General features: G+C 37.2%; 9 protein-coding genes across 9 annotated transcripts; 4 read left to right on the forward strand and 5 right to left on the reverse strand.

The window, feature by feature from the left end:
• Positions 1-44: 44 nt before the first annotated feature.
• On the reverse strand, positions 45-596 carry FDP41_011211 (uncharacterized protein; the record flags this gene model as incomplete). The annotated part of the gene is made up of 1 exon (XM_044701595.1): positions 45-596. One exon carries the CDS (start codon positions 594-596, stop codon positions 45-47), a length of 552 nt encoding a protein of 183 aa, XP_044566994.1.
• Positions 597-1,474: 878 nt separating this feature from the next.
• FDP41_011212 (uncharacterized protein) lies at positions 1,475-3,328 on the forward strand (the record flags this gene model as incomplete). The annotated part of the gene is made up of 2 exons (XM_044701596.1): positions 1,475-1,578; positions 1,801-3,328. The coding sequence occupies 2 exons, from the start codon at positions 1,475-1,477 to the stop codon at positions 3,326-3,328; spliced, it is 1,632 nt and encodes a 543-aa protein (XP_044566995.1).
• Positions 3,329-3,429: 101 nt separating this feature from the next.
• FDP41_011213 (uncharacterized protein) lies at positions 3,430-6,657 on the reverse strand (the record flags this gene model as incomplete). Its single annotated transcript, XM_044701597.1, has 1 exon — positions 3,430-6,657. One exon carries the CDS (start codon positions 6,655-6,657, stop codon positions 3,430-3,432), a length of 3,228 nt encoding a protein of 1,075 aa, XP_044566996.1.
• A 911-nt stretch (positions 6,658-7,568) lies between these two features.
• FDP41_011214 (uncharacterized protein) lies at positions 7,569-8,507 on the reverse strand (the record flags this gene model as incomplete). The annotated part of the gene is made up of 1 exon (XM_044701598.1): positions 7,569-8,507. One exon carries the CDS (start codon positions 8,505-8,507, stop codon positions 7,569-7,571), a length of 939 nt encoding a protein of 312 aa, XP_044566997.1.
• A 1,451-nt stretch (positions 8,508-9,958) lies between these two features.
• On the reverse strand, positions 9,959-10,630 carry FDP41_011215 (uncharacterized protein; the record flags this gene model as incomplete). Its single annotated transcript, XM_044701599.1, has 1 exon — positions 9,959-10,630. The coding sequence occupies one exon, from the start codon at positions 10,628-10,630 to the stop codon at positions 9,959-9,961; it is 672 nt and encodes a 223-aa protein (XP_044566998.1).
• Positions 10,631-11,094: 464 nt separating this feature from the next.
• On the forward strand, positions 11,095-18,186 carry FDP41_011216 (uncharacterized protein; the record flags this gene model as incomplete). The annotated part of the gene is made up of 2 exons (XM_044701600.1): positions 11,095-17,233; positions 17,375-18,186. 2 exons carry the CDS (start codon positions 11,095-11,097, stop codon positions 18,184-18,186), a joined length of 6,951 nt encoding a protein of 2,316 aa, XP_044566999.1.
• A 316-nt stretch (positions 18,187-18,502) lies between these two features.
• Positions 18,503-19,880, reverse strand: FDP41_011217 (uncharacterized protein; the record flags this gene model as incomplete). The annotated part of the gene is made up of 2 exons (XM_044701601.1): positions 18,503-19,619; positions 19,750-19,880. 2 exons carry the CDS (start codon positions 19,878-19,880, stop codon positions 18,503-18,505), a joined length of 1,248 nt encoding a protein of 415 aa, XP_044567000.1.
• Positions 19,881-20,320: 440 nt separating this feature from the next.
• On the forward strand, positions 20,321-21,962 carry FDP41_011218 (uncharacterized protein; the record flags this gene model as incomplete). The annotated part of the gene is made up of 3 exons (XM_044701602.1): positions 20,321-20,765; positions 20,960-21,217; positions 21,361-21,962. 3 exons carry the CDS (start codon positions 20,321-20,323, stop codon positions 21,960-21,962), a joined length of 1,305 nt encoding a protein of 434 aa, XP_044567001.1.
• A 240-nt stretch (positions 21,963-22,202) lies between these two features.
• FDP41_011219 (uncharacterized protein) lies at positions 22,203-24,777 on the forward strand (the record flags this gene model as incomplete). The annotated part of the gene is made up of 4 exons (XM_044701603.1): positions 22,203-22,549; positions 22,684-22,857; positions 23,134-23,984; positions 24,131-24,777. The coding sequence occupies 4 exons, from the start codon at positions 22,203-22,205 to the stop codon at positions 24,775-24,777; spliced, it is 2,019 nt and encodes a 672-aa protein (XP_044567002.1).
• Positions 24,778-25,047: the final 270 nt, after the last annotated feature.

The following is a 25,047-nucleotide window of genomic DNA, read 5'->3' on the forward strand; positions in this document are numbered from 1 at the left end:
GAAACATGTGGCTTTCATCATGATTGTGACCCTTGTTCCACACACTACAGTTGATGGTGAGCATTGAAATCAATCCTTTGGGCCATCTCCATTAATTGATTCTCTCTATTTGAAGAACATGAGCCTTCTTCAATCATCATGAGAAAGGCTTGCTCTTGCACACTCCACTGATGCTTCATTGGAATATGAGGCGTGAAAAAGGAATGATGATCCAATTCGAAGTCTTTGTCCTTCTCTTCCAAAGAACATGATGATGCAGTCATTGGTTTCCAGTCTCTGTGGCATTCCTCCAACATGTTTGCCTCCGAGTACTCGGAATATGAGAAGAAGGCTTCATCATCATTGAGATCTTCTTCCAGATCGTTCGGAGTGGTATTAGGTTGATGAGCAAGAGGAATGAACAGCCTCTGAGATGTGTGTTTGGTGCTGTTCCGACCGCAAGAAGAAGCCTTTGAATGATTGAACGTAGGCATGGATCGGGAATTCATCATCATGAAGGAAGTTATTGATCCTTCTTCATCCATTTCCATGGATAAGGTTGGTTCTCTAGGCTTTCTCTTAATTTCAAGATTCATGGTATTGTTAATTCCGAACATGTGGTTCTCAATTCTATTGTAATGATAGTGTTTGGGTGAAGAGTGATGTTGTTGTTGTTGATTTTTATTTGAGTCTTTCTTTGAGAAGAGCCTTTTGGTTTGGCTCAACAAGACACAAAACTCTTGAAAACAATTCGAATATAAAATTCGCTCACACAACATTCATAACTCTCCATTTGGAAATAATAAGGTGAAACTGTGTCGAATTGTCAAATGTCATTGTTCACAAGCCTAATTTCACCTAAGGAACCTCCACCTTGCTGAATTCGATTAAAATGGTTGGTCGACAAAAAAGACATACCGTTCTCAAAATGGAATGGTTCCACCCCAAATCCATTCCAATTGTCAGAAAATTCGGAGTGAAAGACCGAACCATAAGAGTTCTCTGAATCATCATTCATATAATCTCAATACCAGATGAACCAGAACATTGTATCTTTTACAAAAAAGTCAATAGTGAACATGCCCCACATTGGTATACCGTGAAAAACAAGCCTTTCATTTAAAACAAAGCCTTTCTCGATTTTCAAAATCCACATGGCCATTTTCATAATGATTTATTCTTGTTGAGAATTTGACGAATTATCAACCCAAATACGAGCTTGGAATGGTGATGGCTAGATAATATGGAATGACAAGTGTCAAATCTTGTATCTGTGAATGACCATGCAAGAGCCTCCTCTTTTTAAATGCCATAGACGCGACACGCATTTCAAGCAATTTGTGATGGTTACGTCTTCAAACACACTTCTTCTTTCTCTCCACTTAACAATTATATCAGAGCCTCCGATAAAGTCCCTTTTTTCAATTTGAGAATAAGACAAGCAGTTCACACAAGCCATCTAATCTAAATTTAGCTCTCTTTTTCCAACAAAAAAATGTCCAAAGTTAAGGAAGTGAAGAGTGATGATGAATTTAGAGGCTATTTGAGAAACAGTACAGGAAAGTTGGTGGTTGTGGATTTCTTTGCTGAATGGTGTGGGTAAGTTAACTTTGAATGATCGGATCGGATCTTCTAAATGGGTGATATTGATTTTTATTTCGGATGTTTGATCAAACTCAATCTTTTAATTGTTATGGTGATTGTGATCCAATTAATCTATCATTATAATGATTATTATTTCACGAACGATTGTTTGATCAATCACGATGATTGATTCAACAACAAATGTAATTTGAATTTCAAAACTTCTCTCATTTGAAGTCCTTGCCAAATGGCCAAGCCAATTTTTGAAGATTTTGCATCCCGATATTCAAATGTCGTGTTTCTAAAAGTGGATGTCGATAAACACAATGGTATTGCGCAAAAAGAGGGCGTACAAGGCATGCCAACTTTCATCTTTTACAAAAACAATACAAAATTAACTTCTGTGGTCGGAATGGACATGCAAAAAGTTGAACGTCTGATCAATGAGTATGGCGATACATTTCAAGCTTTCCAAGGAGGTGGTAGAACTCTCGGAGCATCATCAAGCAGTAGTAGTAGCAGCGGTGGTGGTAGTGGTGGTGGCTTAGCTGGACAAGTCTATAAGAACCCTTGGGCTGATGAGAATCGTCCGGTTCGCCAACCAAAACCTCAAACAGACGATATGGATGAAGATTTGGATGATCTCGATGAGGAGACTCGTAAAGCCATTGAATTATCCCTTCTTCAACAAAAGATCAAGAAGGCAGGGACCAAACCTTCTTCCTCGTCGTCGTCTTTGTCACCCAGTGGTGGTAGCACCAAAACTTCTTCACAAGAAGGCACTTCCAAGGAAGGAACTTCTGCCACACAAGAAACAAACATTGGTGGTCTCACTAATGAACAAGTCATGGCAGAAATTGAAAAATCAGTCGATGCCAACATTTTGAAAGAACTGATGGAAATGGAATTTTCAAAATTGAGAGCTATCAAAGCTTTGTTAAATTCTCCTCAACCTCCTTCCAAAGAAGGATGTATTGAATGGCTTTTGGAGCATCAAGAAGATGCCGACATTGATGAACCAATTCAATTCACAGTTGAAACTGAGGAAGAGAAAAAGAAACGTGCTGAACAAATGAAGGAGCTGCTCAAACAAAAGCGACTCGAAAACAAGAGAAAGATGGAAGAAGAGGAACGTAAAGCTCAAAAGGAAAGAGAGTTAAAGCGCAGAGAGCAAGGAAAACAAACTCTGGAAATGATGGAACGAATGAAAGAAGAACAAGCTAAACGAGATTTAGAATTGAAGAAGAAGGAAAAGCAAGAAGAAAAGAAAGAAAAACTTCGAATGAAACAATTATTGGAAGAAGATAAACTTCGAAGAAAGATTGAACGTTTGAGACAGGAAGGAAAGACAGCTGAGCTCGCTCAGGTCGAAAAAGATCTTTTTGATTTACAGAAAATGGGCTTGAAGGCCTATCTTGCTCGTGACACAGCAGGAGGCAGCAGTGACACTCCAACCACCAGTGTTAGCAGTAGCACACCCACAGAGTCATCATCCGCCGCCACTAGTGCTCCATCTCAACTTCAAGAAAGTGCCATTCGAGTTCGTTTACTTGATGGCACAACAATTACTGCCAAATTCAAGCCAACGGATATAATCAAAACAGTGCATGCTCACATTGCGTCTCTCATTAAGGACAATCAATTCTCATTTAACTGTCCTGGTGTGCCTCCAAAGACATACTCTCTCACTTCTGCGAATATTAACAAAACTTTGGATGAGGAAGGACTACACCCAAGAGGTCAACTGATTTGCACTCGTAAATAAACGCAAGTAGTCAACTTATTTTTTGTATCGCGATTGAAATAATAACCTACTAATCTGACAAAAATTTTTGGGGAACTTGATCTGAGTTTTATTTGAGCATCCTACTTGGAAGTATATTTACGCAAGTACTTTTTCAATCCAAGGGGATCCTTTTTCTTGTCCACCTCTACTTTCTTAACAGGAATTTCACACAACACTTGAATTGGGGCTTGGAAAAACTCAATTCTTTTTGCCGCAAATGCATCCATTAATTTCCAATTCTTCAATTTGAAATCTTTTGTCTCCTCAAGATACTCTCCTGTAATGCTGTGGAATGGCATCGAGCTGGTCACAAGTCCGATCACACGAAGCCCCAACTCCTTTTCAAGTAATTGTGACATGCTTTCAAATGTAAAACCAGAACCAAAACTATCACCTTTGTTCGAGTCGACATTTTCAGCAACAGATACACGCACTGAAAACTCCTCAATGAGTGGTGAAAATATCAAGTCACAAAATGCATTCAGATTGTAAAACTCTGAAATCTTACAAATAAAATCAGAGAATGGTTTCTCCTTTCTCAACAATTCACGAGCAAGTAATAAATCACTTCGAGATGGAGCTCTTTTTAGAGTGGGAATTCCATCATAATCATCTCTTTCAAATACTTGTCGTAAATGTTGATACAAAAAATCTCTTATATTTTTAACCATTTTCACTTGATAAATTGAAGGAAGTGAAAATCGTACAATAGATCCCTCTCGAATCAATTTTGATGATGAAAGGAGTGATGTGAGAGAGCTTTTTTGGCTTCCCAAAGCCTCCATATTGATCGAAATATAATCAAATGGTTTCCTTTGAGTTTCTGGATTATTGTTTGACAAAACTTGTGTTAAATCATTGATGTGGTTCAATCGAATCATGTGAAGTCTCTTTCCAATTTCGTTTTTAAACACTTCTTTACAGAATAAATAATTTGAATCGCTTCCCAACTCCACACAAGTCAACACGCATGGCTGTGAGCGATGTAAAACTTTTGTAATATCAGTTTCGGTAAATCCACTTCCAATGAGTAAAAATTCAAAGCTCTGTTCGCTATCATCAAATCCTTTTGGCCAATATTCTGGATAATTCCATTCAATTTCTTTGTGAATTTTCAAAGTGGAGGTAATAAGATTTGAACTTGGTATGTAAAAATCGTGATCAAAAGGAATGGTTTGCGATTCATAAAATTCATTCAATAATTGTCGTTTAGAAGTGTCTTTAGAAAAGATTTCGGTCGAATGTGAAGTTATCTTTTCCATCTTTTTTGGAATTTTCAGAGTATGATACAGTAATTTGCTTAATAGATATGGATAATCACGATGTGAAACCTGAATAACATGTTGCAAGTCAGTACCTTCACATTCAATTTCATAAATAGGGCGATACATGCTGATCAAGACCAATAAATTATGAAGTTCAGCCATTGAGGAGTCACAAAGATTGGCTTTTGTGGTAATAGTACTGAGAGACTTGACAAGAGATTTGAATCGCTGCTCACATCTTTGTAATAATTCTTGCTCCTTTTCGCTCATCTTGCAACAATATCTTGAGTGAAAACTTTGTAATGCAAATGCATAAAACAGAGGATACAAATCACGTTGTAAAAATCCCCTTGTCATTGGTTGTGAAACTCTCTCTCCAGAACTATTTCCACTCAACAAATCGCTATACATATTTTCAGTGAGTGAAATTAATCCCAATCTCACGCTTCTTATGAATGTCTCAATACTGGAACGTAATGTTAGTCCCTCCGAAGGAGCATACAAAAAGAATTTGTCAAGACAAACTTTTGGCAATGGTAAGTTTGCACTATGAAACTCGTTAAATAATTTCACGCTGAGTGCTGTCACTTCAGAATCAGAGAGAAGTACTAATCTTTGGAATTGATCAGAGGCCTCTGGTACATGTTGCAAATAGGAGAACCAAAATCGTAGCCCTTCCTGGATGACCGTGTTTGTGTGACTTGCTTCCGAATGTTCGGACGAATCCAGAATAAAGAGTAATTGATACATGTCATTGAGCAATGATTCTAAATCTGTCTTGGAAATCGATAATTCATCACCATGAGGACACATTTGCGTAATGAGTGAAATATAGGTCCATGCTAACATGTGTTTCACATTACTATCATTGGAACCCTTTTCAACTTGTCCTAATAAATTAAGAGCATTTCTGAGGTATTGCAAGGGTTTGTACGATGTGTAGGGCTGGGCTGCGGATGCAACGTTATTCTTTTGAAATCCCTTCCAAAATAAATAGGACTGAGCCATCATGACCCATGTATGAGCTCTCTCTTGAATATTCAGCTCGTGATTGAATCTCGTAGAATTCTTAATGAGCAATTGTTTTGCCAGCTTGTAAGAGATTTCAGGCCGAGCAAAATAAGTTAATGATATTCCACACACTGTCAATATGTGGATACCTTCCTTTTTGAGCTCTTCTTCTCTGCCATCGAAAAGTTCACAAATTTTCTTGCATTGAAATCTCCAATTTAATCGACTGGTAGGAAGAGATCTCTTTTGCATTTGTTCATTGATCTTTTGTTGCTCCTCATCACCAATCATGATCTTGTGAGTTACAGAGTTTTCATTGCTATTTGTCTCTTGCTGAGAAGCAGCAAATTCCATCATAGCCTTTTTCATAGGTCTCAAAATATCATCCAACAGTTCAATAATTTTCACTTTCACTTCCTTACTTGGTGTGAAATGATTCAAATAATATTCCTTTCTCATTTCCATTTCAATTCTTCGTGCAGATGCAATCATGTTTGAATTTAAATTTGAAAATGGATTAATGAGAGGTGACTCTTGATTTTTTTCATATTGCAATTGTTCCTCATTCAACTTTTGAATACACTTTTTCAATTCACCTTCCAAAATTGATTTTTCCTCTTGAGGAAGAGATAGGAATTCTTGTTGATCATTTGTTACGGAATGTGTAGATGATTGATTTAAAACCTGATGATCATCATCACGAATATTCAAAGCTCGGCACAATACCGAGTAAGCCTTTGAATGTTGATTCAATTCGGAATATCCTTTAGCAAGTCGAAAATAAGCCTTTGCTAACGTGGGATCGATTCGGAGTGCTTGTTGAGCATCTCGGATCATTGCTCTGTACTCTCCAACATGTTGATAACAGGCACTACGATTGGAATAATAGACAGCACCATTTGGATCGTATTGAATGGCCTTTGAGTATTCTTCAATGGCTCGATCATACTTTTTCAATTTGAAGAATTTATTTCCTTCCTCTTTGTGGCTCTGGGCAAGCTGAAGAGATGATGATGTTGACTCGGAATTCATATTTTTTTTCTTTGAGTTGATCGATTTCCGAGCATTATGAAGGACTTTTGACAGCGAATATTATTTGAATCTGTTTAGCAACAAATTTAAAGGAAATCGAGAGGCATCAACCTAAGAGAACATTTCAGCATTCTTGTTAGTGCATATTGTATCTAGAATGTTCACACTCGGCTTCGATTAACAAAAAACAAAAAGAATATATTTTTCAAATAAACGTTTATTGGTATAGAAATTCCGAAGAACTCTGTGAAGGTAAAAAGGGTGGATGAGCACCTGCCGATATGAATGTGCTGGCAAAAAGTTGTAAGACAACAATCACACATTCATATGAAGAGGGTTAGTAAAAGAAAAGAGGTATGGTGGGTTGATAAAGTCACACACTAACATGAAACAAGTATTGTGTTGTCTTCGCCACTTGTTTCAGCTTGTTGTCGAGTGTGATTGTGAATGATGTAGTTGGAGATCCGGTTGGCAAAATTTGAGAGAGAGAGTCGAATGGAACATGTATCGTTCGTCCTCTCTCTCTCACTTCTTACACAAACAAACCTTAATAATGTACACATGGTACGAATGAGTCTTGAACAAATCATAATCTAAGCAGCAACCATAAAAGTTGTTGGGGTGAAAGCAATGCTGCGCACTACAAACAGACTTGACAAAAGTCAAACGAAACCATAAATTTGAATGGGAACATCTAAAAGTGCACCACACAACAATGACATTACTGAGTGCAGAGGGTACTAAATCGGTTGCGAGCATCCATTGTCACCATTGGTAATGTACTTTCAGAGACTACACGTTAGTTATATATATATGATCGCACATGTACAAAATCGAAAAGAAGATATATATATATAAATAAACCACCATAGATATAGAATGAACTCATCCCAATAATTCCTTTTGTCTATCTACAAGTCCCTTAAGGCCAAGTTGATAAACTCATGTGGATGTGGAATAGTCTCAAAGGGTTTGACCTTGACTTTCGCATTATCCACAAGTACCTCCACTTCATATTCACGATAGTAGATTCTTGCGACCTCATTAAAGCCATAGCTCTTGTAGAGAGATTGTGAATAGGCACCAGTACATTCAACAAGAACTTTGGTAAATCCTTGTTGTTTGGCATGTTCGAGATTCTTTTCAAGCATTCTGGTTGCCAATTTCATTCTCCTGGCAAAAGCAAACACTCCAGCGCTGCAAATCTTGAGAATCTTCTCCTTCTTCTTCTCACCACTCTTGGTAGTATCAGGAGAGAAGGAACGAGGAGAGCCTTGAGATTCGCACGAGTCTGCAGGAACGTTTTCATGCTTTTGAGAGTGATAAATCTCATGCAAACGTTCAAGCAAAACTCCTTGTTGAACAACTCCAGGATCATTACATGGTGGCTCAACCCAAGTGTCATAGTCATGACACAAGTGGAAACCAACGACCATACGAGAATTCTTGTCGATAGCAAGCATTGAGTTTCCATTGGCAGCACATTGTTGAGCATAGATCAAAGAGTAAGCAAAGTAATTGATTGGGTTGGTCTTGGTGGCAATACAAAGAGGTTCTTCCTGTGCAAAAACGACTGAGAGAGCAACAGCAACCTGTTGGATATACTCTGGAGTGAAGAGAACAATATCGAATTGGTCGGCAAATAGTTGAGGGGAAATGATTGCAGCCTTTCCAATCTCAACGACGTTGGTTGTTGAGGTTGTTGGAGTTGGAATTGCCTTCGCCAAAACAGCATTCTTGTTCATGGAGGTTGATTCGACAACATTGGTATTGTCCTTATTGCTGTTTTCGCCACTGCTGCTATTCTTCTTGTTCAATTTGGTACTGGTTGCGTTTTCTACTGACGACATGATCATGAGAGACATTGCAAATGAAGTGTGTTGAGGTATGTTGAATTATGGTACTTCTTAAAGTGATAGTGTTGTTGATGGTAATAGTTGTGTGGGATGTAACAAGTTAGACACTATTATAATCAACCAATATAGAGAGAGAATATACGAGATGGATAGTTTGGAAAATATATACAAACTACTGAAAATGGATAATGTGTGTGTGTTAGTGAGTGATGAGTGCGTCGTAAACTACTACAAGCAATTATTCAGCATTGATTGTAATGGTTGTAGTGGGAGTTGAAGAACTATAGATTGAAGCGTTTTGTGTGGTAACGGACGACAATTATAGTAGTTGTAGAATAGAATTTTGTTGTGTGGTGTGATTAATAAACAACGATGATTGGAAAATCACTATTGTTATGATTACTTGGGTTGTGATTAAGATTCTTCTTGCAATTAATTCGGAAAAACTTTTGCATCGCTTGCCTGCAAAGCCCGGTTCTTGTTATCAGTGTTGCTGGAGAAAGAAACTCCTAAATGGATCAAGAGGGGTTGTATGATGGATAATGTATCTACACAAAAGAGTGTTGCTAGCAAACGAACGAAAAAATTTCGGTTGGTTTACTGACGAGAGAGAGCGTGAGAGAATAAACGAACGAAAGGAGCACAAACTTGTTGATGTGGTTGTGGCGCCAATGAGAACACACTTCAAAAGAGAAGTTTTTGTGATTTTTTTTGATTTTATATTTTTAAAAATAGAATGCCAAAATTGGTATTTATTGGTCCGGACTTCACGTGTTTCCGTTCGTAATCATTATGGCAGTCGCTCCTCTCATTTTCATCGTGTCTTGTTGAGGTTTTCAAATGATTGATCTTCATACCAATTTACCAATTTGCTTATCTTGAATCAAGTTAAATGAAGAAAAAGGAGCATGTACATATAAACCACATTGGGATGTGAGATCATGGACACGCTTGTAGATCTTCAGTCACACAGTTCCAGAAAGGAAAAAGTTAAGAAAAGGAATTGTATCAATCAATTCCCATTTACGAAGGGACGAAAGATTTCAAACCAATTGTCACTCAATACAAGAAACATGTAATTGTAAGCAATGAAAGATTTACAAAAGCCTTAGAAATGGTTCCGCAGATTTCTCTTACACCGGTGGGAAATATCTCTCGGAATTTGGGATTTACGAAATTTGGTGATTTCTGCATTGAGTGACATTTTCGATTTGCCAGTGACTCACATCTGTTGCATGCAACTGATCGATGAACACGCAATTTCACTCACATTCAGCGTCGTTGAGCTATCTAGTTCCCCTTTTCAGTCTCAGTATAGCTGTAGTGTCACTTGAGATGCAAAATCATGACACCTCTCCTATTTGTTGACTAACATGCAAGAAGAATCATCTTCGTAAGGACAGACCTGTCTATATGATATTCCGAGACTCATTAGTCCCAAACATTTAACCCATTCTCCCAATCATCAACGGGAACATGGAAATCGCCACTTGATGCAGTGTCGAATTTCCAACCACCACATTAGTATTTCCAGTCGACTGAGAAGTCTCTCCTCCCACATACAAACCCAAAAACAAACCCAAAGCCAACAGCATGACCAACGTATGCAGAATGATGAATACAAAAAATCCAATCACCAATTTTCGTCTCGAGATTCGTGTTGGAACTTTAATGGAGGCTGCAACAACGTTAACGTGATGACAAGAGGATGCAGCAGCAGCACCTTCACCGTAATCGGAATCTTCTGGAAGGACCACAGAATGATGTTGATTTTCATCATCATTTCTACTGCTGTAATAGGTGGCAATATCGACATGATCAAAATTTGGATTATTAAAGACTTGTTGTTGTTGTTGTTGTTCTTGTTGAACACGATGAGAATTAAAAAGTGTTGAACGACTCTTGTCTACAAGTGAATGATGATGATTCACAGGATGGACTTTTTCGGATGCCAAGTCGACATGAGCAGAAGAACATGGAGTTGTTGTTTGTGGTTGGTAGTGGTCGTTTGGATGTGATTGTGGCTGAGAATGAACAAAAAGGTTAAGGAAGGGTTGTTGAACGAAATTCTTTGTTGTCATCGATGAAGAATCCAACGAGGCGTGGCTGAAAGACATTTTTTCTGGTCCGACATCAGAGCATGACAAGAGACATGTTGAAAAATTGATTTTGCCTTGCAATTCATTCCAGTTTTTAGTGCCAAGAACGCGCAATATTTCTAAACGAGTATTGCAGTAGACTATTTGGATGACTTTACCATTCAGATGAGTAGCTTGGCGATCACATTCCATCAACAATTCTTCTCACTAAGGTTAAACACTCGAAGAAAGACTTTGACCCCTAATCCAGAAAGACTTGGAAAACGTTAGAAGAAACACATCTCAGATATGAAATGAACTTGCAAGTTTAAGAACTTTTTTTTTCCAATTTCCGAATACAACTTTTTCAACGCGCGCATTTCAGAACTTGACATCCAAGTTCGTTCGCTGCATCACTGACAGTAAACCGGTAAACGGTCGAATCTTCTTTTCGCATCGCATGAACCTGTGCCTTAGGACGTTCCCATTTCAACAACAATAAAATGTCCCAGCCATTACCCAAAAGGTCAATGTCGGAATCAGCTGCCAAACGTCAACCACAAAAGAGCAACCCACCAGTTCACCACATGGGTCTCACATCTTCTATGACAGGACTCCTCTCTTCACCTCTTTCACGATCGACCTCGACACGACTAGGCAACATTGTATTATTATTACTCATGATTGTTCTCTGCTATTCGGTGTGTCTAAACAAATTCTTCACTTTGGTTCGAGCAGATATTGTGACCACCTACTCGACTCGACACTATGGAGGTTACGATGCAGATATTGTCCACTCCATGGCCACAGATTCCAAAGGCAACAAGTACGTTTTTGGAAACTCTGTCTTTAACAACAACGCTTGGGGTAAAATGTATACAGAGAACTACAATGAAGTTTGGACACCACCAAAGAATATCACTTTCATTGCCAAAGTGATGGGAAATCCTGGAAAGACAGAATGGTCGTTTTCATGGCCACAGAACAATTATATGAGTATTTTTGCTTCTAAAAAGATTTTAGTGGACTCTGATAATGAAACGATCATGTATATTGCTTCGGTGATTGATGGCAGTGCAACCTCTTTCAACTTTTTTGGAAAGTATTTGAATAATCCAAGAAATTATCCACAAATTATTTTGGCATGTTTTAACACTTCATATCCCAATCCAAATGCAAACACAGCTGCATGGGATGCTAAAGTGATCAACTCTCCCTTTCCACTCGTCGATATCGTCAGCATGCACAAAAAAGGAAATTCATTAATCATTGCTGCCAATGTGGGAGTGCCACCACTCAATCAAAATCAAAACATTCTCATGATTCAGCAAACCCTTTCTTACAATTCATTTCCAGCAATCTTTACATTGCCTGAACTTCAATACATCCTGACAGATCCTCGTGACATGAGAGCAACAGGAGTTGTTTTAGACAGTAAAGGACTCATCCACTTGAGTGGTTATGTGATGGGAAATGGTAGTGTCACCTCTGGAAATATGACTGCCACTTTGGGATGCCCTATTGTCACCACTGGTTTAAAGACTTTCAAAACGTTTGTATTGAAATTTAACACTTCGAGTTCCACCTGTCAATTAATTGCCAACACAACAGAGAGTCAAAACATGACCATCATTACTTCCATTCAAAACCTCAACGACACGATTTATTTTGCTGGATATTATCAAAGTGTGAATGGAATTGCGCTATTGTCAGGAAATGTTCTTCCCAATTACTCAAATGGTGGAATCTTTTATTCTCGATATTCTTCCAATGTGCTCGATTATGTGAAAACCATTCAGACAGACTCTCCTTCGAATAATGTCCAATTGGCTGTGGGTGGTTCTTCAAAACATTTGGGTTATTTAGTAGGAGAGTTCCAAGTTCCAATTTTGATTTCAAAAACTTCCACTTATTTGAATCCAGTTTACACAAGTAGTCAAAACAATAGCAAGTTTTTGTTGAAATTTAATGGATCCGATGGTAACTTGGAATGGGGAACGAGATGGAACTCCACATTGACTTTTACATCTGTTTCTGGTTATCCAAATGATTATCTCGTCTCAGTGGCAGGTTACTTTTTCAATGAAGATTTGACCTTTTATACGGCAGTCTCCTCTGTAACTGTTCCCATCTTTGATCCAGCTTCGAGTGAAGGATTCTTACTCACTTTTTGCAATTCTGATGGATACACTTCAGAAGTCAATCAATGCAAAGACTATTATTGTGGAAAAGTCTTGTATTCGAATCCATCGGTATGCAGTTCACATGGTTCGTGTATCGCTCCAGACACATGTTCCTGTAAAACAGGTTACAATGGAACCAGTTGTGAAAATACCTATTGTTTTAACATTGCTTCAAATTCACCGATGGTTTGCAGCGGAAATGGAACTTGTGTGAGTGGAGACAAATGTACCTGTTTTGCCAATTATACTGGTCAACAATGTGAAATACCTATTTGTTATGGATATTTGGCAAATGACACCAAAGTATGTTCAGGACGTGGACAATGTGTTAAAGCCAATACTTGTCAATGCAGTTCTTCCAATTATACTGGATCCGATTGCAGCTCGTATTATTGTTATGGAACTTTGAACACCAACACGAGTGCAGTATGTAGTGGACATGGAGTGTGTTCTTCTCCCAATAATTGTTCATGTGATCCAAATTATGCAGGAAGTCAATGTGAAATTTTTTACTGTTATGGAAAAATTGGAGCTGCCGGATGTTCCAATCATGGAAAATGTGTTGGACATGACACTTGTAGTTGTGATACTGGATTCACAGGATCTCAATGTGAATTTAATGTCTGTTGGGGAGTGAGCTCCAACTCATCACTTGTCTGTGACTCACATGGTACATGTTCTTCATTCAATAATTGCACCTGTCAGAGTGGTTATTACGGAGCTGGTTGTAGTGTGAAATATTGTTATGGAATTTTGAGTAACTCTTCCAATGTCTGTAGTAACAGTTCTGGAACATGCATGGATATCAATAATTGTCAATGTTTCAATGGATATTTTGGTCAGCAATGTGAACTCAAAAAGTGTTTTGGAATTCTTTCTAATGACACTCGAGTGTGTAGTGGAAGAGGAACTTGTGTGAATGTCAATCAATGTTCCTGTGAAGGAGATTATCTCACTGGAGTGGAGTGTGAATATACATTATTCACTTTGGATTATTCGAAGGGAGAATTAGTGACAAGAGATCCACAAATTGTGAATCAAAATTATTATCAATGCAATTCTGTCTTCTCCAATTTGACTTTATTAGGAGACTCGAAAACAACTACTTGTTTCACCGATTCAGCATTGGGAGTCTTTATTGTTAAATTGGGAGGAGCTTATCTGCTCAAACCTAATGACACTTCTCTGCAACATCCACAAACGTCACGAAAGTATTTCATTCAAGAAATGATTTCAAGCAAGAATTTGACTGCTGTGTTGAATGTCATTCCAGAACGACCCTTTTTTGGAAATTCCATCATTTTAAGAGCAGATGCTTCACAATCAACTCTCCCTAATCGAAAATTAGATTATTCCTTCTCGTGCTCGAATTGTCCTGCCACCATTTTGAACGTATTATCCACTTCTCAACAGCAACCTGTTGTGACACTTTCAGGAGATTTATTTACACAAGGACAATCCTACAATTTCATTGTCAATGTTGTTGATCAGGCATTGGGAATAAGCAGTAGTGCATTGAAAGTGGTATATATTTATTCGAACCAGTCACAAATTAATTTATGGGATGCCAACTCTCTTAAATATTACTCTCGAATGTGTTCGAATGGATACGACTGTGTGTTGGAGAATGTTTTGGTGGGACATCCAATTATTGTGACTTTATTGAATTCAAGTTTTACAAACATTTCACATGAATTGGATGGAAGTGTTCTGTCTCAAATGAGTGGTAAACAATTGTATAGAATTCCCTCTAGTTTTATAACATTTAACAAGACTAGTGTGTTAAAGACAGTAGTTTCAATTCCTAATTTGGGAATTTCTGAAACATTTAATGGATACTTGACATTTAACATGGATCCAACAATGCAATTCTATATTGATGGAGGAGACAAGAGCCAATTCATGGATAAGAAAGGTTCATTGGTATTATCGATCAAATCGTTCGATGCAAGATATTCTTCTTTAATTTCATCCATTCAATGGTCCTGTCAACATGTCACATCAGGCTCCTCCTGCACAAATATTCTCAATTCGACCACTTCTTCCATCATTTCCTTCACTAATAATGGTGGAATGATCAATTCAGGCATTTACCGTTTGAAATGTCAACTACAAACAACATTTGGATCCAATTTCACACTTTATTCCACCTTATGGATGATGGATAATTCATTGAGATCCATCTCTTCGTTAGTGTACACACAACCCATCGTCCCAGCTCAAGGATACAACAACATGATCATCTTAAAGACTATTCTCTCTCAAACCTCGAGCTCTTCCATTTCTAACATCAAATTGACAGCTGACTTTCCAACAAAACTGGCCTTCCCTGCTACAACCTCCACATTTAAAGATCAACCAGATGGAAGTACACTCATTCAAACCACTATCGATGCTTCCACCTATCTCTATGAAAATATACTTTACACCTTCACAGTGAATGTCACTTTGACAAGTGGTCACATTTTCTCATCTCTCTATTTTACAAAAATTATGCCAAGAATGAACAAATTCAGTGGATGTAATATTTATCCTTCGAGTGGAATTGCCTTTGACACATTATTCACACTCTCTTGCAGCAATATTGGTTCTGAAGCTGATTATTCTTCATTGAAAATGATTCTTTTTGATTCCTCTCAAAAACAAATGACACTTTCAAGTTCGAAACGAAATGTCATGGTCACAAGATTACCCATTCTCTCTGATTCTGCATTTGTGAAATTTATTTTAGAAGACAATTATGGAGGAAGTGTCACTTATCAAGTTGCTGTGAAAACAAATCTTCCACCAGACCTGGCAAGTGTCATTTCAGTCTTTCCACCCAATTATTATGCAACCTATGTCTTTGATTATTTAGATAAGGCACTCAAAAAAAACATTGGATACGATGTCACTTTGAAGCAATATATTGACATTGCGAGTGCATTGAGCATCTTTTTGAATAGTCCATCCGTGGATGCATCGAAGGCATTTGCAGACATTAATGACAATGTGTCAAAAATGATCGACTACCTCATGACATATTTGGATTTGTTCGAAAATTTGTCTTTCAATGCAGATGACCAATTGGTGGAAGTACTTTCACCGCTCGTTTCAAAAATTGTCTTGTTTATCAATAAGGTTGGACAATTAAGTACTTTGAATGCCTCGGATCGTAATTCCCTCATTCAAACGATGAAATTTATTCTTTCTGTCAATCCGAATGTGAGCTCGGAACTATCAAATGCCATTGCATTGTTGAGCTCCTCACTGACAAGCCCATCCTCATCCTCTTCGTCTCAAAACATGACACAATTCTCATCTAACATTTTGCAAGTCATTCAACTCAAACTTGGATTGATTGATCTCAAAACAGCTCAAGATGGAGTGATGGATTTGAATGGAATGACACTTTCATTAACCTATGGATTGAAATTGACAAGTTTTTCAAATATGAAAATTGTACTGAATTCACAATTTGGTATTCAACTTCCATCAACTTTACAATTTGTGGACACGAATGCAGTTGCAAGTGATTACAAATTTGTCGCAACAGTGTTGAATGTGACAAATTCTCAATTTTCAATTGGAAAAAATAAGACAAGAATGATTGTTTCTGGAGGTGTCATGACTGTGCAAGTGAATCGATTGCAAGATGGAACGAGTTTACAAATTTCGAATTTGCAAAATCCAATTTTGTTGGATTTCCTTAATTTGGCAATCAGTTCTGACAATTTGGTATTGTATCAATCGAATAAGGCAAATTTAACTTGTCGATATTTGCAAGAAAGTACTGGAGATTGGTTGGAAGACGGTGTCACTACTCTTGTGACTATAAACTCTGACAACACGATATCTGTCAAATGTCAAACTACTCACCTCACCACCTTCTCAGTCTTCCTGGATACAGCGAGCACTTCCAGTAGTAATGGAGGCAACACTAACGCAGTTGCTTCCTCCAACACCAAACCTCTTGCCAATGGAGGTGGAGACTTGGCTGTGGCCATCGCTGTCCCTGTTTCCATTGTTTCATTGATGATCATCCTCTTGGTCATTGTGACTGTTGTCATTGTGGCTCTTGTGATTCGAAGAAAGAAGATGCAAAAACAGAAAGGCCTATCCTTCAATGAAAAGAACAAATCGAATGAAAATCATTACAACATGTCAATCAATAATACTAACACTGCAACGCATGATCCAATGTTAAGAAATTCACAAAAGAATTCTGTCTCAGGTTTGTCTGATATTGAAATGCAAGAGGACACTGGAACTAGCTCATTATTTATTTCAGATTATCGATCGGTGAGAGAACAATTGATGAGTACTGGAGGTCATGGAGATATTGTTCCAATTTCTGTGAGTCAATCGGCGGGAATGACCTCTAGCAAATCGAATCGATCCAATTCATCAACGAGTAGTGGAAGAACCGATGTGATTAATAGGAAGTATGAAATTTTAGAAAAAATTGGTGCCGGAGGATGTAAGTAATTATTCAATTATTGCGAGAAGTGTTGTATTCGAATATTAATAATTTCTAATCTTCTTCGTGGTATGACATTGTGACCGATGAAACTTGGTATTCATTATGATTCACTTCTTCTCATTGATATCAAATGCACAGTTGGAAGTGTCTTTAAAGCACGAAATCTCTTTTACACAGGCAAACCTGGTGAAATTGAATTCTTTGCCATTAAGAAAGTTCAACTTTCTGGAATGTCTGAATTGAATGAAAAATTCAAAGAAGCTGTTAACATGTTCCGTTGTCGTCACGACAATATTGTCTATCTTGAAGATGCAGTCGTCGATGAGAATACCATGTCTCTCTATCTCATCATGAAATTCTATGGAAATGGAGATTTGGATTATTTCATTAAGAAACGTAAAAGACTTTCTGAAAAGATGATGTTGCAAGTTATTCTTCAAGTATGTCGTGGATTGGATTACCTTCAGAAAACCATGTCCATGATTCACAGAGATATCAAACCATCGAATATCTTCATTGATGAAATTGATGAAGCCAATGAACGGATCAAAATTGTGTTGAGTGACTTCGGATTGGCAAAGGAAAGCAATGTGTTGAATTCATTTAGTTTTGCAGGAACTCCCTTCTTCATGAGTTCAGAATTAATTGTTGGAGGAAAATATTCATTCAACACGGATATTTTCAGTTTGGGTTGTAGTATTTTCGTCATGATTACCTTTGATATGAGTCTTTCATTGGGCCAACTCTTGTTGAAACATCAAACCAACCTACAAGAGGCAAAAGATTATATTATTCGAAAAATTTTGGAGACAGACACTGTCTACTCACAACAGTTCATTGACTTGTTGTGGAGAATGGTGGATTTTGACCCTGAAAAACGTCCAAATGCAGGTGACATTGTTGAGAGTTTGAGTAAGGATGAATATTTCAAACAAGTCTTGTCTTTGTAAAAATATTAAAGAAGCTTGATCACAAATCATTCAAATCATTTGTTCTTATTGTTGCCGTAAGAAGAACGTTGAAGGCACCTTAGATATCAACGATCATGAACGGTAATTGGTCTTGAGAAGTGTCACACAATCTTTTTCAATCACACTAACCGATGATTCACGGTAAATTAATTACGAAATTGATGTTGTACTCTAATTAAAGCTTTAATAAATATAATAAATATGTGGTGAATTCAAGTCATCATGAAGTACTCACGGTGTGTCAAGATTAACAAGATATTCCTAGAAGAAGTAATCCTTTCAAAAATGACAACTCTTATCTTTGTTCTGTATATGAAGAGTCTAATCTTCTACCTCCGTTCGCTTCTCTTTGTGAAGAATAGGATGACATATTACTGCCATAGGTAGAATTTGCATTTCTACTGTCGTTATTATTATCTGTTGACGATGGTGAATGTTTTGGTATATCTTCACGAGGGCCACCTCCCGAATATGAATTATTGCTGCTACTACTAGCGCTTGCACTGCCATACCTACCAGAATTATTGTAATATCTGTTCGAGGTATTATGATAGCCCTGTGGTTGGTTATAGTTGTGATGATGTCTATTATAATAATTATGACTTGTATGTTGGTTATATGAATGGTGATGGCCACCACCATTATATTGATGCTGTTGGTGATGATGGTAAGGCTGGTAATTCTGTTGTTGATGTCTTCTCGGAGTGTAATGATGTTGAGTAGTTTTGCCATGATCTAGATTTTCTAAATAGGTCTTTTTGAAGAGTTCTGGATCTCTTTCATAGAGTTCCAATTTATCTTTGAGACTTGTAATAGCATCTGAAAGTTTCTTTTCTTCCTGGGGTGTCATCTTGACTCCAGGCTTAGTGATTGGTTTTTTCGAACGATTGACCTTAATCTCATGATCAAACAAACGATGACCAGACAGGGACATGGCTTTGTTTGCTGCTTCAATATCCAAGAATTCAATAAAAGCAAATCTAGAGGGATGTTTTCCATCTCCTGCCATCCTAATATATGCAATAGGACCACAAACACTGAAAATTTCCACCAAATCATTGTGATTGGCTCGGGAATCAATATTTCCAACATAGATCGTTCGTGCAATTTCCTTATCCTTTTCTACATCACCTGTACTATATACGAGATTGTTATCAACATTGGGATCTCCAATTTGTTGAATGAAAGGATTCAAAGCCTTTGCTGATGATTCTTGAGAGGCTTCCAATAGCAATCCAGCTGCAGCACCTTGTGTGGTCGGAAGGGAGGTGGATGTTGTGGTTGTCGTAGAGGGTGCTGCTCCAACAATTTGTAATTTAAATCCAACCATTGGTGTACCGTTCAGTTTAATGGCTTTTTGTGCAGAAGCCTCTTCAAAAAACACAATTTCATATTTGGTCTCGGAAGAGGAACTTAACAAGAGATTTTCATAAAGAGTTTGAATATGTTGAATTTTCAGCATCATGAATAGGATTGGAATGCATCATCATCACGATCAAAAAAAAGATAAGATCTCTCACATCCAAGAATAATAAAACTTACTGTATGCTCCTCATCATTTCAATCTCTCCACAAAAATTAAAAAACTTTTGCAATGTTTCTTCATTCACCACCGGAGCAATATTCGATACATACACAGTCCTTTTTGCGCTTTCACTGGTTGATGATGACATTTTTTTTATTTAATTTTTTAATTTTTTTTTTCAAATTTGAAAAAACTCTGATCTTCACGCACGAGTTGTTTTTTGTTTCAATGACATTATTAATAGAATAAGCGCCCTTCCATTTTCTAAACACCATGATGGTATTTAAATACCTAAGCACAACTAATCTTTCAAGGGAAAAGATTGTTGTTGTTGTAACTATTGGTTGAACAACGGTCATCGATCAAAACGACACCCATTCTATGTTTTAAATTGAGCTCAATATACCCACCTGTCACAACTTGTGAAATGATGAAGTTATTTCTTTTTTGATGAATTCATCCTTGAAACATTTCATCACCACACGTTATGCACTCCTGTATAGGGGAACTTGAATGATGAACCACACACATGTTCAAAAGTTCATGATTGACCTGGTTTGCAACTCGTGTAATTTCCAATTAAAAAAAATGATCTCATCCTTCTTCTCAAGTTCCGACAGCAACAACAAGCAAGATTCCAATGATTTCCAGCGTTTCCAAACCAAGGATGATGCAGCTTTTCACTTTATGAACGATCAACAACAACAACAACAACAACAGTATACTCCCTCACCCCTTTCAGCTCAGATCATTCCGATCAAAACACCCGAGTATTATGAAGACTATGAATTTGGAATTGAAGAAAAGAAGAAGAAGAAGGACGAGCATGAAGATGAGCCTTTAACCATGATCGAGTTGTGGGCCTCGGATGTACTCGATTGTAGCTCCTATTGGGATGGTAGTGCTGGAGGTGGACATGGATTTTCTCAATCAGTTTCGTATGGACCTAGAAATGTGATTGGACCTAGCACGATCTATCCAAATGCAGGCTCACATGGATCGGCATGGTGTCCAAATACAACAACCGGACCTGGTAGGTTGATTTCAAATGATTGTGTGTGCGTGTTGACTCATTGAATATGCATCATGGTTGAAAATGGATGAATCATTTGTGTCATGTTGCTATGGATATGAAACACACACTCATGTACTGGAATCATTTATTGAATCCTCACATGATGGAACGACCTCCTTTGCAAAATATATTTGTCAATGTATTTGCATCAGAGTTTATCGTTCTCAAATATGAACAGGCCATTCAAATTCAAAAAGTTCATGTTTATGAAACGTCATGTCCTGGAGCGACTTATAAAATTTCTGCTCGTAATTTACACAATGATGATGAATGGATTGTCTTGTACAGTGGAACTGCTACAGCTACTGGAGGTGGTGCCAGAGATTTTTCACCAGAGTTGACCGTGAAGGATGTAGTTTCAGATACGATTCGACTCGATTTACACATGCCAGGTCAATGGACTGAAATTGGTAGGTTTTTGTGCAAACTATTGAGGATCTTTTCCAATGATGAAAATTCAAACTATTGTCATATGATGACCTTGTGAATATGATCATGACGAATATGTTTTCTCATTCTGACATGATATGCTTCTTCTTTGAAAACTGCACAGATGCTGTTAAAATTGTTGGACTTGGGCGTGCTTCAAAAATCCCACCTCCTCCAGGTCCACAACTTTCTCCACTTTGCATAATGTATAAGAAGCTTCTCATGGAGGGCATGTACACAGATGTTATTTTATATCATCAAGAATCGAGAAGAGAAATTAGAGCTTTGAGAGCCATTCTCGCTCAACGTTCTCCGTTTTTAAGGAAACTCATTGAATCTGCAACAGAATCTCATCATAATGTGATCACAGTGAGTTCACCATTCCCTTATGCAGTCTTGCTTGGTGCTGTGGATTTTATTTATTCAAATCACGCTAATTTAAAGCCATGTCATGTTGTGGATACCTATGTACTTTCTTCAGAATGGAATATTCCAACACTTGCAGAATTTTGTGTGAAAATATTCAAACAAATTGTGAGCGTTCATAATGTGATCATGTTTTATAGAGAAGCAAAACAACACAATTGTACTTTAATTCTTGATGCATGTTTCGACTTCATTGTGAAGAATTACAAGACAGTATTTTTACAACCTGATCTTCACACTCTTTCCAAACAAGATTTAGTGACGATTTGTAGAAAACTTGCAAGCGATAATAATAATTAATTGCCATGATCGATTATTATCCACACGATGCACATCGTGTACAAACTCTTTTGTACTTTCAATTTAGTTTCAAACAATACAATCATATTTTTTGTGTTTTCACATGAATGTAAACGAGTCAATCATTCCAACATGATCTCATGACCAAAATTAATCATGTCACATTGTGGCTGGCACCAACACTCCATTTACCAGTAGTCAGACATTCATCATAATATTCAAGTGAGTGATTACAAAAAAATGCCCCAATCCTCATCACTCGGATCAACTCAATTGTCATCATCATCATCCTCCTCAGGCATGTTGTGGTCTATCCCTCCAATTTTTGGCTGCTTTACCCGATATCCGAAATTATTGTTATTATTTCTAACCATTGTAGAAATGTTAATGTTTTTTGATCGGGGAGCGATAGCCTCAGTGTTACCTTCCATCAAGGAGCACTGGATGTTATCGGGGAAACAAGAAGGAATTATTGGAAGTGCTTTTATAATAACATTTTCAATAGGAAGTACATTGTTTGCTTTTTTGGCGAATTATGTGAGAGTGAATTTAATTATGTCTTTCGGATTGTTTGTTTGGGCTGTCAGGTAGGAAGAAAGTTGTTTTTGCACATTATATTTATGAATGTCACGTACATATTGATCATCCTCTGATGCGCAAATATTGAAAATATTCAACAAAATATTGACTCAAAATCTATTGACCTGAAATTTTCCGGTAGTGCCATCCTGTCGGGACTATGGGGATCAGTATCTCACGGAGTCGATGAACAATGGGGATACTACATGTTGGTATTGTCACGAGCTCTGATTGGAATTGGAGAGGCATCTTTTGTGCCGCTCTCAGTCACGCTCATTGATGATATCGCAACAAAAGAGTACAAAACTACTTACATGTAGGTATTTGTGTAGTTGTTGCAACATTGTATGAAAAACTATAATTTTTTCGGTTTGATTTCGACAATGATACATGACAAATGCCTTCTTTCATGTGAATGTTTTTATGCAATGATGGGATGCCTTCTTAATTTTTGTCATGATCATTTGTATTTGTACCTATAACAACTGCTACCATATCAATTCTTACAAATATATTTTGAAAAAAACTTTTGAAATTCAAACTTTGTGAAATTCACAACATGATGGTTCATGAAAATATAACATTGGTTTAGGAGTTTTTTCATGTTGGGAGTACCATTAGGAGTAGCATTTGGATACAGTATTGCCTCATATATTGTAAATATTAGCAATTGGACCTATTGTTTTTATATGGAATCTTTATTTGGACTATTCTTTGGATGTCTCCTTCTCTTTGTTCCACTTTCATCGGTGAAAACAAAATACCCCAAAAAAACAGATGAAACTGTTTCCGAATTTGAAAAACACAATACCAGCTTAGAAATTGAGGATGAAGATTATCAAGTGGATATTATTAAGGTTGAAAAAATTGACACAGTTAATGGCTCTACAACACAACAAGACATTGACACTTTACCAATGCATCATCATTCTGAACACTCTCATTCTGAAATGGACGATTTATCAGATGGAGAAGAAACGAACAGCGAGTTTTCTCTTCTTCACAAAACTGGTGATTCGAATGACGATGACGAAGAAATTTTACCACATGAACCCATTGTTGAAGAAGAGTTACGAATTCACAATGAAACCATGCCATTGCCACGATTTCAACAACATCACAAATGTGAGCCCTCCAAAAATAGATATAGAGTTTTCTCGTTTTGCTCGGCCATGAAATATCTATTCTGCAATCCAGTTTATTGCTTCAGTACATTGGGATCGTGTGGATATAACTTTGTGGCAGGTGCCATTCAATTCTATGCTCCTTCCTATGTTTTACACAAAATACGACAATCGGATAGTGCAATTACCATTGGATCTGATTATGCAAATTTTGCAAATATTGGTTTTTCTGTTGTCATGCTTTTGGCCTCCATTATTGGAACCATGTTGGGTGGTTTTATTGTTGATCGATTTGGTGGTTCAAATGGAATGCGAGGAGGTAAGTGATTGTCGTAGTTTATCAATATATTGAAAACATTTTTTCATGCATGGTTCTAACATGTTCCACTCCAAATATTAATTATCACTGTTTGAATGTTTCATTTTCACTGTTAACGCGTCAATTTTGGATTTCAAACAATCAAGCCACAAGAAGTTTACTATTTTGTGGAATTTTCTTAATGATGGGATTTCCTTGGGTCATTCCAGTATTTATTTTCAATGTGAATATCTATGTCTTGTTGATATTGTTTGGAATTTCTTGTGTATTTCTATTTTGTTCCACAAGTCCTTTCCAGTGTAGTGTTGTGAACTCTGTGGAATACAAAAATTTGAGAAATTATGGAGTGAGTTGGCAAATATTTCTGTTCCACTTGTTTGGAGATTTTCCCTCTGCATTTATCTTTGGTCTTATTCAGGATAGTTTTTCAATTGATGTTGCCATGAGTTGTGTTTGGATCATTCTTATACCTTCTGCTTTCATATTTATTGCTGGATATTTTGTTTCCTATTTTTGGTTACAAAGAAGACATGACAAAATGAAACGACAATTCATCACAAAGAAAAAGGTCAAAGTAGATTTGGAGAGCCTTGACAATAGTAGCGAAGATGTGAAAGATGACTCTGATAATGATTCATCGTCAGAAACAGCACGACATGACAAGGAAACACTTCCCACAACTACCAATAATAATTCCTCATTGGAACATCATGCATCAACGTCATCATCAAAAAAACCAATAACAACACGAACACGAACGAACAGCATGGACGAAAAATCTAAAAAGAAATGATAATAATACTAATATATAACTATTTAATTATTTTAGATATGATTTCATGCTATTCTGTTACTAAATGATACAATATTAATTCCAGGGTTGGAAACCCACATTACAGCCATTCAACATGAAATTTCTCAATGAATGTTGAATTAGCAAATTTGAGAATTCTCAATCATTCTGCATATATTGAGGCATTAAGCGTGATCTATTTCCGCGAGCCCTATATAGTTATATTGGCTCAAGTCGTTGAATGAAGAGATCATGCGTTTCATGTAGCTT

This window comes from Naegleria fowleri, assembly GCF_008403515.1.
Source record: "Naegleria fowleri strain ATCC 30894 chromosome Unknown tig9, whole genome shotgun sequence".
NCBI lineage: Eukaryota > Heterolobosea > Eutetramitea > Acrasida > Naegleriidae > Naegleria > Naegleria fowleri.